The sequence below is a fragment of the Pan paniscus genome, chromosome 4 (genome assembly GCF_029289425.2).
Source record: "Pan paniscus chromosome 4, NHGRI_mPanPan1-v2.0_pri, whole genome shotgun sequence".
NCBI lineage: Eukaryota > Metazoa > Chordata > Mammalia > Primates > Hominidae > Pan > Pan paniscus.
In genome coordinates, this window is record NC_073253.2 from 58,150,136 (window position 1) to 58,166,518 (window position 16,383).

The 16,383-nt window shown below is 37.2% G+C and overlaps 1 protein-coding gene and 1 pseudogene across 3 annotated transcripts in view; both read right to left on the reverse strand.

Moving 5' to 3' along the window:
• Positions 1 to 16,383, reverse strand: part of DDX4 (DEAD-box helicase 4) — an 87,128-nt gene that overhangs the window by 36,608 nt on the left and 34,137 nt on the right. For 2 of the 3 annotated variants that reach the window (XM_003827374.5, XM_055112370.2), the window contains 6 exons: positions 5,799 to 5,900; positions 4,718 to 4,798; positions 3,886 to 3,933; positions 569 to 616; positions 419 to 466; positions 29 to 171 (listed from right to left, as the gene is read on the reverse strand). In XM_003827374.5, coding sequence (XP_003827422.3) covers positions 29 to 171; positions 419 to 466; positions 569 to 616; positions 3,886 to 3,933; positions 4,718 to 4,798; positions 5,799 to 5,900 — 470 coding nt within the window. The remainder of the gene's footprint in view (positions 1 to 28; positions 172 to 418; positions 467 to 568; positions 617 to 3,885; positions 3,934 to 4,717; positions 4,799 to 5,798; positions 5,901 to 16,383) is intronic. The other variant, XM_003827375.5, reaches the window with a different exon arrangement.
• LOC112439870 (5S ribosomal RNA) lies at positions 8,278 to 8,396 on the reverse strand (annotated as a pseudogene).

Sequence of the window (16,383 nt, forward strand, 5' to 3'; positions counted from 1 at the left end):
CTAATACAGAAACAATTAATACACTGACCAGAATTGCTGGTGGTGCATCATGTCCAGACACTTCCACAAGAATAGTGTCGTATTTGTCGAAGTTTATGCCTGTCTGATAATGTGCAAAGATGGAGTCCTCATCCTCAGGTGGAGGAGGGGGTATGTAGGTCACTTTTGGTCCTTGGAATTTAAATTAAAAACATAATGTACGTTACAGAGACTAAAAGAAAATATAAGAGAAAATAGACAAAAATTGACAAGATCAAATTTTAAATACTATGGAACTTCCCACTGTTTAAAGGTGCTTCCCACCTTTAAAGTTTTCACTGTTCAAATTTTTAAAAGATAACTTTGTTTTTAAGTAAAATACTTAAGCATTATTAAAACACAACATACTTCTATGTGAGTCACACAAATGTTAATATACCTTGAGTATCACTACTTTCTCCTCCTTCTGCTTCTGACTTCCAAGAATCTTGAAGAGAATCAAATAAAAAAGAGATACATGTTTTTTAAAATTGAAAGGTAAAAGAACTCTCACTATAAAAATCAAACACCTTGTTTAAGGAAAACTTACTCTTTCCAGAGCCTGTTATTACTTCTTCATTTAAACCTTTGTAACCACCTATTAAAGAAATTCATAAGTGACAATCGGTCAAGATGTAAGGCTGTGCACATCTTTATTTTCGTTGCTTGTCTTCAAAGAGAACAAGTTCCAAAAAACTTTAAACTCCCTTCTTACAAATACTTGAAACAATTAAATAGAACCTTGTATATTTTTAGTTTCTGTAGTATTCAAGATGATTTTACGTAGATGAGACTATTATATATTACTACATTTTGTTTAAACTGTTATATTTCTTTCCTAATCAGCAAAGGAATGTATTTTCTAAAAGAACCTGTGTGGGGGGGTGTCCCCAAGACCATTCCCAGTTCAGTAGTTGCTAGGAAGACTCACCAGACTCAGAATATAGTCATACTCATGGTTATGATTTATTAGTGAAAAAATAGGGAGTACTATCAGCAGAAGAAAAGGCACATAGGCAAAACCCAGAGAAAACCAGGCACAAGTTTCCAAGTGTCTTCTACTGCAGTCACACAGGATGTGCTTAGTTCTCCCAGCAATGAGCTGTGACAACACATGTAAACTCTACCAGAGAAGAGTATTAGAGACTCAGAAGCTCATTAGAGACTCAGTACCCAGGGTTTTTATTAGGGGCCAATAATGTACTCACCTTCTGCCTGGCACATACCAAATTCCAGACTCCCAGAAGGAAAGCAAATATTCAGCAAAAACCACAATGCACAAATGGTTTACGCACAATGAGTTGCTCTTACCAATCAGGATGGTGGGAACCCGTCCCAAATCCAAGTTTTCAGATGCTAGCTGTGATGGTTAATTTGCGGTGTCAATTTGACCAGATTAAGGGATACCCAGGTAGCTGATAAACCATTATTTCTGGGTATGTCTGTGAAGGTGTTTTAGAATAGACTGGCATTTGTATCAGTGGACAGAGTAAGAAGATCGACCCTCATCCAATCTGGGCAGGCACCATCCAATAGGCTAGGGGCCAGATAGAACAAAAAGGCAGAGGAAAGGCAAATTTTCTCTCTCTTCTGGAGCTGGGACACCCTTCTTCTCTTGTCCTTGGACAGCAGAACTCCAGGTTCTCTGGCCTTTGGACTCTAGGACTTGTACCAGCAATCCCCTGTCCCCTGACTCCGCCCCACCAAGAGGTTCTCATGTCTTTGGCCTTGAACTGAGAGTTACACCATCAACTTCCCTGGTTCTCATCATTCTCAGCAAACTATCACAAGGACAGAAAACCACTCATATGTTTGTTCTCACTCATAAGTGGGAGTTGAACAACGAGAACACATGGACACGAGGAGGGGAGTATCACATACCAGGGCCTGTTGGAAGGTGGGGGACAGGGGAAGGGATACCATTAGAAGAAATACCTAATGTAAATGATGAGTTGATGGGTGCAGCACACCAACATGGTACATGTATACCTATGTAACAAACTTGCACATTGTGCACATGTCCCCTAGAACTTAAAGTATTAAAAAAAAAAAAACTTTACTGGTTCCTTTGGACTTGAATTGAACAATACTACTGGTTTCCCTGGTTCTTAGCTTGCAGACAGCCTATCATAGGACTTTCTCAGGCTCCATAATCTCACGAGCCAATTCCCCTAATTAGTTCCTTCTCATCCATCCATCCATCCATCCATCCATCTCCTCCCTCCTTCCTTTTGGTCTGTCTTTGTGGAGAACCCTAACTAATATACACTAGCCAAGGAACAGCCTTTTAAGTAAGATTTTCAATTTCGTTTACTGATGAATTTTTGATGAACAATCAGGCCTGTTAACTCCTTTCTATATATTACCTTTCTGGTTTTTAGATAACGAGTAATCTGTTGTTCCACTTTTAGGTACTATGACTGCATTAGATTCAAAAGCTAATGAGATGTAACATTTTTTATATGTGAACTCTAATTTTCTTATCTTGTATGTCCACAGGTCTTGAAATCCTCCTTCATATAGGCTGTGAATATTTGTAGGAGATTTGGTTTAGCTAGTCTTTAATAAACTCTTTCTATATTGAAGAATCCAAGAATCAGCAGGGGTGGGGGAAATGTCACTCTGAATTCTCTCAGACTAATAATAATTACTGAGAATCTTCCAAATACATCGAGCAAGCTTCATTGATTTACTAGTCTGGAGAGCATTTTAACTTTTATGACACTGAAGTATTTATACTTTGAAAAAACTTTAAGGTCAGGCGCAGTGGCTCATGCCTGTAATCCTAGCACTTTGGGAGGCTGAGGTGGGCAGATCACCTGAGGTCAGGAGTTTGAGACCAGCCTGGCAAAGGTGAAACCCCATCTCTACTAAAAATACAAAAATTAGCCAGGTGTGGTGGCAGGTGCCTGTAATCCAGCTACTAGGGAGGCTGAGGCAGGAGAATGGCTTGAACTCTGGAGGCAATAGTTGCAGTGAGCCGAGATCACACCACTGCACTCCAACCTGGGTGACAGAGTGAGACTCTGTCTCAAAAAAGAAAAAAAAAAGAAAAGAAAAAACTTTAAGAGTAAAAAATTATATATTGAGCTAACTTTATCCTTCAGACCAAATCAACTATTCCATAAGAAAAAGCATATTGTTTTAATAAGGATTTGTACATATTATATCTGTCTTTAACTTCCACACAGCATCTCATTTCATGATTATTATTTTATTAAACAGGTTTTTTTGGTTTAACAAACAAAAAACTGGTGACAGTCTCGCTCTGTCACCAGGCTGGAGTGCAGTGGTGTGATCTCGGCTTACTGCAACCTCCGCCTCCCGGATTCAAGCGATTCTCCTGCCTTAGCCTCCTGAGTAGCTGGGACTACAGGCACGCACCACCATGCCCAGCTAAGTTTTGTTTTAGTAGAGACGGGGGTTTCACTATGTTGGCCAGGATGGTCTCATCTTGACCTTCTGATCTGCCTGCCTAGGCCTCCGAAAGTGCTAGAATTACAGGCGTGAGCCACCGCACCCGGACTTAAACAGTTTTTTATTTATGAATTTTAGGTGATTTTCAGTTTTTACTTATTATAAATGACATCTCAGTGAACATCCTTGTACATGTATTTGCAAATACATCTATAGTATATAATTCCTATAATGGAATTGCTGGATCAGACAGGCAATAACCTGGAGAGTATTAAGGAACTATCTAAAACAGGCTGTGTAAATTTATGGTCCTCACAGTGTATAAAAGCAATAACAGTTACCTTTAACTTCAAAAATTAAATTTGTTTCCAACCAGTGAAGTACAGAAAAAAATTAAATTTGGAATACAATGATTTTAACTTCTTTCGGGTAAACAAAATAAGAACTTACCTCGTTCACTTCCACTGCCACTTCTGCTTTGAGAAGTATCACCATTACCTGTAAGGCATTGTTTCGCAACATATTTAGATAAAACACAGCTGCTGCTCAAGCACACAAACCATGTTGTTATTTCTATTCAACAAAGTTATTACTTAGGAATCCTGGTCCTTTAACCCATCCATCTCTTAATTTTAGATTTAACTTTTTTTTTTTTTTCAAGTCTCACTCTATCACCAAGGCTGGAGTGCAGTGGCGTGATCTTGGCTCACTGCAACCTCCATCTCCTGGGTTCAACCAATTCGCGTGCCTCAGGCATCTGAGTAGCTGGGACTACAGGCACATACCACCACGCCCAGCTAATTTCTGTATTTTCAGTAGAGATAGGGTTTTGCCATGTTGGCCATGCTGGTCTTGAACTCCTGGCCTCAAGTGATCCACCTGCCTCAGCCTCCCAAACTGCTGGGATTACAGGCATGAGCCACCACGCCCGGCCTCTAGGTTTAACTTTAACCTTAACCTCATTTGAACATTTTCCATCAATTGTGTTTTCATTTTCACTTCAACTCACACAAATCCTTTTCCCCTAACTCAGAATCCTTTATTCCTCTAGTTAATAATTCACACCTCAAATTAACTGGTAGATAACACAGAATAAATAATTCACATTGCACAAATTTTATAAGGGAGACAAAATTGTCCACATATTTTTACCTACAGATCTAAAAGCAGAGAAAATCATAAGCCAAACTAGTATACTTTAACATATATATTAGGTTTACTAATCCTAGTGCTAAAAACATACATCAGTAACTAATATTCAGTAATAAGTTATATTTCTCACCTGTGCCACTTAATACTGGTCTTCTAGAACCAAAAAGGCCACCAGTGCGCTGCATACATTCGTCTGGGTCTAAGTCATTATCTTGATTTGCAGAAAGTAAAATTAGATTACATTACTTTGAAGAAGTTTTTTAATCATTCAGTAAACAGAAAAAAATCAAGTTATGGTATCAGAAGTTAAAAGATGCAGTGTAAAATAGAAAAATACTGTCCTATTAAACTAAGTTAAACTATTCTATTAAACTAAGTTAAACTATTCTATTAAACCAAGTTAAACTAAGTATTGTGCAAAGGAATTATCTACAAATAATGTCCTTCAATGATAAATTACTTCCTCAAAATGTATTTAAAATATTTCATAAAATAAATTAGGGCCAGTGCTATGCCAAAATATGATACAAGCAAGTTAAATCTCTAGAAATTGCCTGAGAAACTTCACATTGCATCATTTCACTACTTATTCTTCAAAATAGCACCCCTTGCTCCCACTGTTGCCAAATCAAACCTTACCAGTCCTGCACGGTAACCCTTCAAAATCCCTAAACTTCTGTGAAAGTGACAATTCACTAGTCTGCTACGCATCTATTAAATCATTATTACAAATTTATGTTTTTAGCTTCCAAAACCATAAATCTGTTCTCCTCTGTTAAGAGGCACATACATTCCAACAGTGACCTCTGAAGTCAGTACCTTATGTCTAAAAAATGATGGCTGGAAAAATTTAAGGTAGAAAGCCACACTGGTGAAAGAAGGTATGTGGGGAGGTAAAGCCATATAGAAGGTCACCTGTTTATAAGGTCAGCCATATTATCAAAGCTCTAAAACAATGAATAGTATGTAATATTAAAGTACTGAGTCACTCAAACTTATTTTTTAAATTCATATATTTCAACTTAACCAATATGCAATTAAATCTCTCTAAAAAATAATGTTATATACAATGTGGTGATTAATGTGTATTAGTCACTGAGCTAAGCTATTCTCATATAATCCTCATAACAACCTTCTTTGATACATATATTTTTTAATCATTTTCTTTTTAACAGTTCATGAAGCACATCATTTGCAAATCCAGTACTAACTTGGACTTCCTAGACCAAATCCTCCACGGCAACCTCGGAAACTACCTCTTCCACCTCTTCTGTATGGCCCTGAAGCTTCTGAATTATTTCCATCTCTATAGCCTATAATGTTAAAACACACACAAGAACAACACAAAACAACAACAAAGAAATCTTGGGGACATGGTCAAATTTAATTTAAGCCTTGAATAATTCAGTAACTTTAAACAAGTGTTTTAAGGCATTGTTGTCAAAAAGAAATGACATTTTGACCTATTAAGTGTTCAATTTTACTAATATAAATAGATATGGCTACAATTTTTTAAAACCTCACTGCTTGCTTTGAGAATTGAGTCTAAAAATCACCTAAAGGAAAAAGTAGCACTTGAATTAAAACACTAAAAGTCACCAAAACTGCATCATTAACTGGATTTCCACAATGCACAAAAGAATTAAATAAATCCTAGGTTTGTATCTGCTCCATATAGAATATAGTAAACATCTTACTCAAAGCACAGACATGCAGGCACATATAAAGTCTGATTTCCAGGTAAGAACAATTTTTAATTGAATTGAATACCAAAAGATTAGTAGAAACAGTTCAAGTAAAATTTAATTGCACATAGAGCAGACTCATAGGGCAGACTCATAGGGCAGAACCAGATTAATGCAAAACCAAAGTGCCAACTGGGCAGGAAATAGAGACTGTTCCGTTTGTAAACTTGCAACTATTTACGCTTAAAGAGAATGATGAATAAAGATAAATTCTATATATGCTATTTCTGAATATTAGAGTATATGTATTTTAAAACCTATTTAAAAATGAAACAAAACTCTTCAAAAAAATTGTATCTTCTGGAACCTTTTCTGTAAAGGTATATTTTCATGAAAGTAAAAGAACACACATGTAAGTTAAAAATATAATAAAATGAAAGCTTATCTCCACTGCCCAGCTTAAGACTAAAATGTTTCCAACATATTTGCAGCCCATGTTTTTCTTTTGCCCTATGCTTCTCTTCTCCCTGAGCACTCCTTCCAACTAACATCCAACAAGGCAATATCCTGAATAGTTTTTCATTTCCTTGCTCTTAATTTTATCAACTATGTACTTAGCCTTAAGCAACATATTATTAGTGTTATGTTAGAGTTTTACGAACTAAATGGAACTAACATATCGTCTTCCACATCTTTTTTTTTTTTTTTTGGAGGCGAAGTCTCACTCTGTCACCCAGGTTGGAGTGCAGTGGCATCATCTCGGCTCACTGCAACCTCTGCTTCCAGAGTTCAAGCGATTCTCCTGTCTCAGCCTCCCAAGTAGCTGGCATTACAGGCATGAACCAACATGCCCGGCTAATTTTTGTATTTTCAGTAGAGACAGGGTTTCACCATGTTGGCCAGGCTGGTCTGGAACTCCTGACCTCAGGTGATCTGCCCACCTCGGCCTCCCAAAGTGCTGGGATTACAGGCGTGAGCCACAGCGCCTGGCCCCACGTCTTTTTCCTTTTATTCAACTTTGTTGACATATGAAACTACTTCATTTACTTTTACTGCTGAACACTCTATTGTATCTGTTTCTATTTCATTTATGTCTACTACCTTTTTTATTTGAGTTTTCTCCCTTCTAACTACTTGGCTTGAACACTTAACTCATTATTTTTTCTGAGAAAAGAAATATTTAAACTATTTTTAATCTAGTCTTCTTCCTACAAAGTTCTGTCCTACTAGATTTCCTCTATTAGCAAGTTTTACATTTTATCCTTTCTCTGATGCATTTAAGGCTATAAAATTTCCTCTAAGAGTCAGCTGCTTTAGCTATATCCTCAAAGTTTTCATGTGCTCTGTTCTTACTGTTATTAAATTCTAAATATTTCAGGATTTCCATATGAACTGTTATTCATAAACTGAGAAATTCAGTTTCTAAATCATGAAGGTTAGACTTATTGATTTCTTTTAATAAGAGAACATGACCTATGATATATTTATCATAGGTCATCCTTAAAAGATGATCAAATTGTACATATTTTCCATACATGCTGGAAAAATATATGATTTATAATTTTAGAGTATATGATTCCAAACAAATATTAAATCAAGCTGAGTAAGTGGCACTCAGATCTTCTATATTCTTATTAATCTCTGTTCTGCTGTCTCAACTTACTAGGATTTGCGAATTTTTCCTTATGTCTATTTACCTTTGTGCATCTTAGTATATTGTTAGATTAGAACCATGTTCAGAACTATAATGTCTTCCTGATGAATTTATCCTTAATAATTCTACCTTACAGTATACTTTGTCTCTATTTCTATTCAGCTTTGAGTTACTGAACACTTTTTTCTCTTTAAGTTTCAGGGTACGTGTGCAGGATGTGCAGGTTTGTTACATAGGTAAACATGTGCTATGGTAGTTTGCTGCACCTGTCAACCCATCACCTAGGTATTAAGCCCAGCATGCATTAGCTCTTTTCCCTAATGCTCTCTTCCCCCGCCTGCCCTCCCCCGACACCTACAGCACCTAGTATTCCTAGGCAGTCTCCCATCCAAGTACTAACCAGGTCCAACCCTGCTTAGCTTCCAAGATCAGACGAGATCGGACACGTTCAGGGTGGTATGGCCATAGCCTATTTTCTAATTAAAAAAAAAAAATTTTTTTTTTTGTAGAGACAAGATTTAGTTGCTCAGGCTGGCCTTGAATTCCTGGCCTCAAGAGATCCCTCCCATGTTGGCCTGCCAAAATGCTAGGATTACAGGCATGAGCCACCATGCCTGACCTCTTTACTTTCAACTCCATATTGAAATATGCTTCCCTATATTATGATTACTGATACATAGGTCTTTTATTTCTACAATCTTTGTGTTTTCTCTTTACAGAGTTTTTTCGATGCTTTTTGTTCTCCTTTCTGTCCTGTTTTCCCCAAATGGTAAAGCTATGTATTTTATTTTTTACCAATTTTCACCACGAATATTTAGGAAATAAACTATTTTCAATCTACCTTCCTTCATACAAAGCTCTGTCCTTCTATTGGATTTCCTCCATTAGCAAGTTACACATTTTATCTTATCCCTTCTCTGATTACCCTTCATTTTACTTATTAAGAAATATTTTTCCTTTCAACTGAGCTGGCAAGAATTTCAGTCTTTTCATTTGCTAGTATTTTAATTCACTTTTGTTTCTGGAACCCCTAAATTAATAGTCATTATTGCTAGTTTATATAGTCAATACTTATTTAAGTTTACCAATATGTTTACCTGTTTTACATATCTTTTTTTTCGCTCATCATTGCTTCTTGTTTCCTATGCCTTTCTTCCTGCAATCAGTTGTCTTACTACCGTATACAATTTAGTAGTTCTTACTCAATAGTATGAGAGTATTAAACACCATTTTTATCTGAATGGCATTATTTCTCCCTGGCACCTAATTATCTGAATATAGTTATTTGGGTTCAGAGCTATTCTCCTTCAGCATTCTGAATATACTATGCTATTACATTCTGAAATCTACCTTTACTGAAGAAAATTCTGTTGTGAATATAATGTTCTTCTAAAGGTGAATCTACCTTTTTTCTCTAGTAGTTTTATAGGTTTTAAAAAATCTTTGTAATACTATAATTTCAATACATGCATAAGGGTATGAATTTTTAAATTTTATTTGCTGAGGACTCTTGTGCCTCTCTAACTCTGGAAAAGTCTCATCTATTCTCTTTGAATATTCTTCTTTCCTGTCCTTCTCCCATTTTCTGGCCACTCCTCAGGAGACAGTCATATGTTGAACCACAGGTCTTAGTCTATCTTCCATACCTTATTTATTAACCACTCTCGTGTTTTCCATTTCCAAGTTTAGAGAATTTCCACAGATTTATCTTTGAATTAATTCATTCTCTTCATCTGTGTTTAATCTTTACCTTTAATCACTCTGTTCTTTTCTGTAAGTTTCTAAAAATTCAAATTGAGTCCTTTTCTTGTTTTTTGTTTTTTGAGACAGAGTCTCGTTCGGTCACCCAGGCTGGAGTGCAGTGGTGCCATCTCAGCTCACTGCAACCTCCACCTCCTGGGTTCAAGTGATTCTCCTGCCTCAGACTCCAAGTAGCTGGCACTACAGGGCTGCACCACCATGCCCAGTTAATTTTTGTATTTTTAGTAGAGACGGGGTTTTAACATGTTGGCCAGGTTGGTCTCAAACTCCTGACCTTAGGTTATCCACCCACTTCGGCCTCCCAAAGTGCTGGGATTACAGGTGTGAGCCACTGCGCCCGGCCAACATTAACATATTTCTTAAAGTAACCTGAGTCCTCCCAGAAGGTATAGTCTGCATTTCATAAGGGACAGCTGACAATCTAACTCTTAAAGATGTTTGGTGACAATATCTTCAGAAAGAAATTAGCTTATAAATCATCTAACCTTTGTATAAAAGAAAATGGAACATCTTTTATTACTTTTTAAAAAAATACTTACCAGATAGTTATTATATTTCTACATACTAATGAATAAAATGAAAACACTAAAATGATATGTATCACTGACATCAGCAAAAATGGCCAAGTAAGGAACTCTAAATTCCACTACTCCAAAAAGGCAAGGAAAAAAATGGGCAAGAACTGTCAGAATTAACTTTTTCCAAACTCTAGAAATCAATAAAAGGCTTGAAGCAACCCAGGGAATTTTTTTTTTTTAAACAGCAAATTTCGCAGCATTTTAACTTACCTAGTTCCATCTCCCGGCAACTCAACTTGTAAGTATATAACCAAAAGATTTGAAAACAGGGACTCAAACAGATAACTGTAGGTGAATGTTCATAGCGGACTTACAATAGTCGGAAAGAAGAAACAATCCAAGTGTCCGTCACATGGATAAACAAAATGTGGTAAATACATTATATTATTCAACCATTAAAAGAAATGTAGTTTTGATGCATGCTACAACATGGATGAACACTGAAAACAAGATGCTAAGTAAAATAAGCCAAATACGACAGGACAAATATTGTACGATTCCACTTGTATGAAATACCTAAAATAGACAAATTTCATAGAGAACATGGAATAGAGGTTACCAAAGACCAGGGTCAAGGGAGTATACAGGGAATTGTTGTCTAACGGAATACAAAGTTTCTATTTGGGTGATGATAGTGATGACAGAATACTGTGCACTTAATGCCAAAAATTATACACTTAAGAATAGTTAATATGGGAAATTTTATGTTATAGAGATCTTACCACAAAAAAGCTCAAAATATCCCAAGTTTCATGAAAACTATTAATCTATAAATCCAAGAAGCTCAACTCCAAGGAGGGTAAACCCAAAAAGATCCACATCTAGACACATCAATATAAAACATCAACAAATGGTGCTAGAACAACTGGGTATCCATATGCAAAAGAATTTGGACCCCCACCCTACACCATCTATAAAAATGAATTCAAAATGCATCAAAGACTTAAGTGTAAGAACTAAAACTATAAAATTCTTAGAAGGAAACAAAGGAAAAAGTCTGCAGGACTCTGGATTAGGCAACAGTTTTCTAGTTATAACACCAAAAGAACATAAAAAGATAAACTGGGTTTGATAAAAATGTTAAATTTTAGTGTTTCAAAGGGTACTATCAAGAAAGGGAAAAGACAACCCACAGGAGGTTATTAAACATTTGCAGGCCAGATGCAGTGGCTCACACCTGTAATCCGAGCACTTTGGAAGGCCGAGAAGGGAGAACTGCTTGAGCCCAGCAGTTTGAGAAAAGCCTGGACAACATAGTGAGACCCCATCCCTACAAAAAATAAAGAAATTAGCTGGGCATGGTGGCACATGCCTATAGTCCCAGCTACTCAGGAGGCTGAGGTGGGAGGACTGCTTGAGACCAGGAAGTTGAGGCTGTTGTGAACCATGACTGTGCCACTGCACCCCAGAGTCTGGGTGACAGAGCGAGACTCTGTCTCAAAAACAAAAAAAAAATTAGATAAATTAAAAAAAAATAAACATTTGCAAATCAGGTAGCTGATGATACTCATATTGAGAATATATAAATAAATCTTAGAACATAAAAAGACAACCCAATTGTTAAAATGAGCGAAGGATCTGAAAGACATTTCTCCAAAGATATACAAATGGTCAATAAACATATGAAAAGCTGCTCAACATCACAGTCATCAAAAAATGCAATCAAAACAACAATAAGGGCTGGGCACTGTGGCACACATGCCTGTAATCCCAGCACTTTGGGAGGCTGAGGCAGGCAGATTGCTTGAACTCAGGAGTTCAAGATCAGCCTGGGCAATGTAGTGGAACCCCATCTCTAAAAAAATACAAAAATTAGCAGGGCATGGTAGTACACGCCTGTAGTCCCAGCTACACAGAGGGCTGAGGTGGAAGGATTATTTGAGCCTGGGAGGTTGAGGCTGCAGTGAGCCGAAATTGTGACAGAGCCCTCCAGCCTGGGTGAGAGTAAGACCCTGTCTCAAAAAAATAAAAAAACAAAAAACCCACAATGAGATACCACTTCATACTCAGTAGAATAGCTATAATTAAAAAAACACCAGTAATAACTAGTATCGGTGGATGTGGAGAAATCAGAACCCTCATAACACTGAGGGTGGGAATATAAAATGGTACAGCTACTATAGAAAATAATTTGGCAGTTCCTCAAAAAGTTAAACATTAAGAGTTAGCACGACACAGCAATTCCACTCCTAAGTATATACTCCAGAAAAATGAAAACATAGGTTCACACAAAAACTTGTACACAAATGAATATGGCAGCATTAGCCATGATAGCCCAAAAGTGGAAACAACTCAAACATTCATCAACTGAAGAATAAACAAATGTGATGTAACCACACAACAGTAGAGCCCTCATGAATGGAATTAGTGTTCTTATAAAAGAAGCCCCAGAGAGCTGCCTGGCCTTATCCACCATGTGAGGACACAGAGAGAAGACACCATCTATGAACCAGGAAATGGGCCCTCACCAGACACTGAATCTGCTGGAGCCTTGATCTCAGACTTCTGACTCTCCAGAACTGTGAGAAATAAATTTCTGTTGTTTACAAAGCTACCCAGTTTATAGCATTTTGTTATAGCAATGCAAATTAAGATAGCTTTTTCTTCTGGAAATTGATTAAGCTGATTCTAAAAATCACACAGGAATGCAAAGGACTAAAAATAACAGGCAATCTTGAGGTTTTTCATTTGTTTTGTGTTGTTATAAAGGAATACCTGAGACTGGATAATTAATGAAAAAAAAGGTTTATTTGGCTCAAGATTTGATATCTGAAAATGTTCAAGACTGGGCATCTGGGAAGAGCCTCAGGCTGCTTCCACCCATGGCTGAAGGTGAAAGGTAGCTGGTGTGTTCAGAGATCATATGATGCAGAGGAAGTAGAGGGTACCAGGCCCTTTTAACAACTAGCTGTCAAGGGAACTAATAGGCAACTCACTCAACAGCCCCACAAGGAAACAGGTCTATTCATGAGGGATCTGCACCCCCATGACCCAAATACCTCCCATTAGACCCTACCTCCAACTCTGGGAATCAAATTTCAACATGAGAAGGACAAACATCCAAACCACAGCACTTGAAAAACAAGCACTTGAAAGACTTACAATGCCAGATATCAGGACCTATTATGAAACCACAGTAATTAGATTATGGGGCAATGGTACAAAAATAGAAAAACTGACCAATGGAATAAAACCTAGAGAAACAGATACACATATATAAGCCACCTAATTTAGGACAAAGGCAGCCCTGTAGTGCAGAGTGGAAGGGACAGTCTTTTCAGTAAGTGATACTAGGTCAACTGAACATCTATATGGAAAAAAAATGTATATTGATTCCCACATTATATACAAAAATAAACTCCAAATTAATGACAATTACTTTTTTTTGTTTTAGACGGAGTCTCTCTCTGTCGCCCAGGCTGGAGTGCAGTGGCGCGATCTCGGCTCACTGCAACCTCTGCCTCCCCGGTTCAAGCGATTCTTCTGCCTCAGCCTGCCGAGTAGCTGGGACTACAGGCGTGCGCCCAGCTAATTTTTGTATTTTTAGTACAGACGGGGTTTCACCATATTGGTCAGGCTGGTCTCGAACTCCTGACCTTAAGTGATCTGCCCGCCTCCCAAAGTGCTGGCATTACAGGCATAAGCCACCGCGTCTGGCCTATCTGTATGTACTATTCTTGCAACTTTTAAGTTTTAAATCATTTACAAATAAAAAGGTAAAAGTAAAGATACTCAACAGAAAAATGGGCAAATGACTTGACAAAAGATATCCAGATGTCCAAATGGCCAATAAACATAAGAAGTGCTCCACATTCCATTAGTCCAAAAAAATAGAAATTTAATACAAAATGAGTACACCACCACACAACCAGCAGAATGGTTAAAAGGAGAGAAAAAGAAAATACCAAGCATTGGTTAGAATGTGAGTGTATCTTAGTTTAAACGCTGAAAACATTTGACAATACTATTAAAGCCAAAAATATATATAGCCTATGACCTAGCAATTCTTCTTCTGAGTATGTACTAATGACAACCAAAAGAATACTAGAATGTTTACAGAAGCACTTTCACAATGGCCCCAAACTGGAGGTAATCCAAATACCTATCACTAACAGAAAAACAGTAAAACAAAAGAATACTAAACAGTAATAATGATCTACAATTGCAACAAACACACTAAGAAGGTAAACATAAAACACTACATACTATATGATTCCATTTATACCAAGTATAAAAACAGACGAAATTATCGTATGCTGTTAGAAGTCATAACAGAAGTTTTGGGGGTAATGAGTCATTAGTGAGTAAAAAATGAACATGAAAAGGGGCTTTTGAGGTGCCAGTAATTTGTATTTCATGACCTGAATGCTGGTGAACACACTGAACTCAAGTGAGTTCAGTTTGTGAAACATAATTGAACTATACACTTACGGTATGTGTACCTGTCTACATATTTTAATATAGACATATATACACATGTGTATTTTCTGAGTGACCCCTATATGCCAACTTCCTATCCTCAAATGTATACATCTACAGAGAATGGAAATCAGGGATACCCTGAAAAATGGCTGTGCCCCTGCTAATTATCCTACACTAATCTGTAAGTCAGGACCAAGCACATAGAGCTGCAAATGGTTTCGACTGCCTCATTTAAATATGAATTAAATTGATTTAAAGTAAATGTTAATAGTACAAAAGATATTCACTGGTCTGAAGAAAAAAATTTCAAATATGAGCTACGTTTTAGGAACATTAAGTGCCAAAAATTGCTTGTTAAAAAAAATATGGTAAAAGATGAGTCTTGTTTTTTCTTAGCTTAACTTTCTCCCCACCACCACCCCTCTCCACAATTATCGTAAGAAGTAATTAAGGAGACAGTCTTCCCTCATTCTGAAATCCACAAGTCCTACCTTCACTAGGGAGGGCCTAAATCAGCCAGCTACCTACCTAACGGGCAAAGGAAAAGAATGTCTCCAAGGCGCGGCAAAAACACTGATGTATCTGATTACTATGTAGTTCCAAACAATAAAACCTCTTATCATAGATTTGCACATCCTTAGCAATTTTATAGTAAGTTCACTATATTCTTCATACGTTTTGTTGTCATTGCTATTTTAACATGACTGCCCATATATAATCAAGAATTAAGCATGGTAATTTTTGATACAATCTCATCTCAAATTCAATAGAAGCTGAATTACCAGAGTATGGTGAAATACAGCTAGACTTGAACAAAAAATAATCTACAATTTCTTCCCCCCTCAAATTTCCAATTACTCTATTCAGAGACAAAGACATCCCCAGTTCATCTAAATTGCAACTGACCAAGATTCACATTGTCCCTCTTCTGTAATTTATAGCACATTCTGGAGATCATAGGGGGGAAAAAAAACCACAACCAACAGATCCAGTGACATTAGAAAGTAAAACAAGGACAGGCACAGTGGCTCATGCCGGTAATCCCAGCACTTTGGGAGGCTGAGGTGGCAGCTCCTGAGGGTCAGGAGTTCCAGACCAGCCTGGCCAACATAGTGAAACTCCATCTCTACTAAAAATACAAAACTTAGCCAGGCATGCTGGCACATGCCTGTAGTCCCAGCTACTAGAGAGGGTAAAGGCACAAGAATCACTTGAACCTGGGAGGTGGAGGTTGCAGTGAGCCAAGATCACACCACTGCACTCCAGCCTGGGTGACAGAGTGAGACTCCGTCTCAAAAAAAAAAAAAAAAAAAGTAAAAGAAGGCATTATTTTTGTGCTCTCTATTCTGTTCCACTGGTCTAGGTATCTGGTTTTGGACCAGCACCACGCTGCTTTGGTTATTATAGCCTTGTAGTATAGTTTGAACTCAGGTAATGTGATGCTTTCCAGCTTTGTTCTTTGTGCTTGGGATTGTCTTGCCTATTCATGCTCTTTTTTGGTTCCATATGAATTTTAAAATTGTTTTTTTCTAATTCTGTGAAGAATGTTATTGGTAGATTGGATCTGTAAATAGCTTTGGGCAGTATGGCCATTTTAACAATATAGTGGATAGGAATGCTACTGATTTTTGTACATTGATTTTGTATCCTGAAATTCTGCTGAAGTAATTTATCAGATCAAGGAACTTTGGGGCAG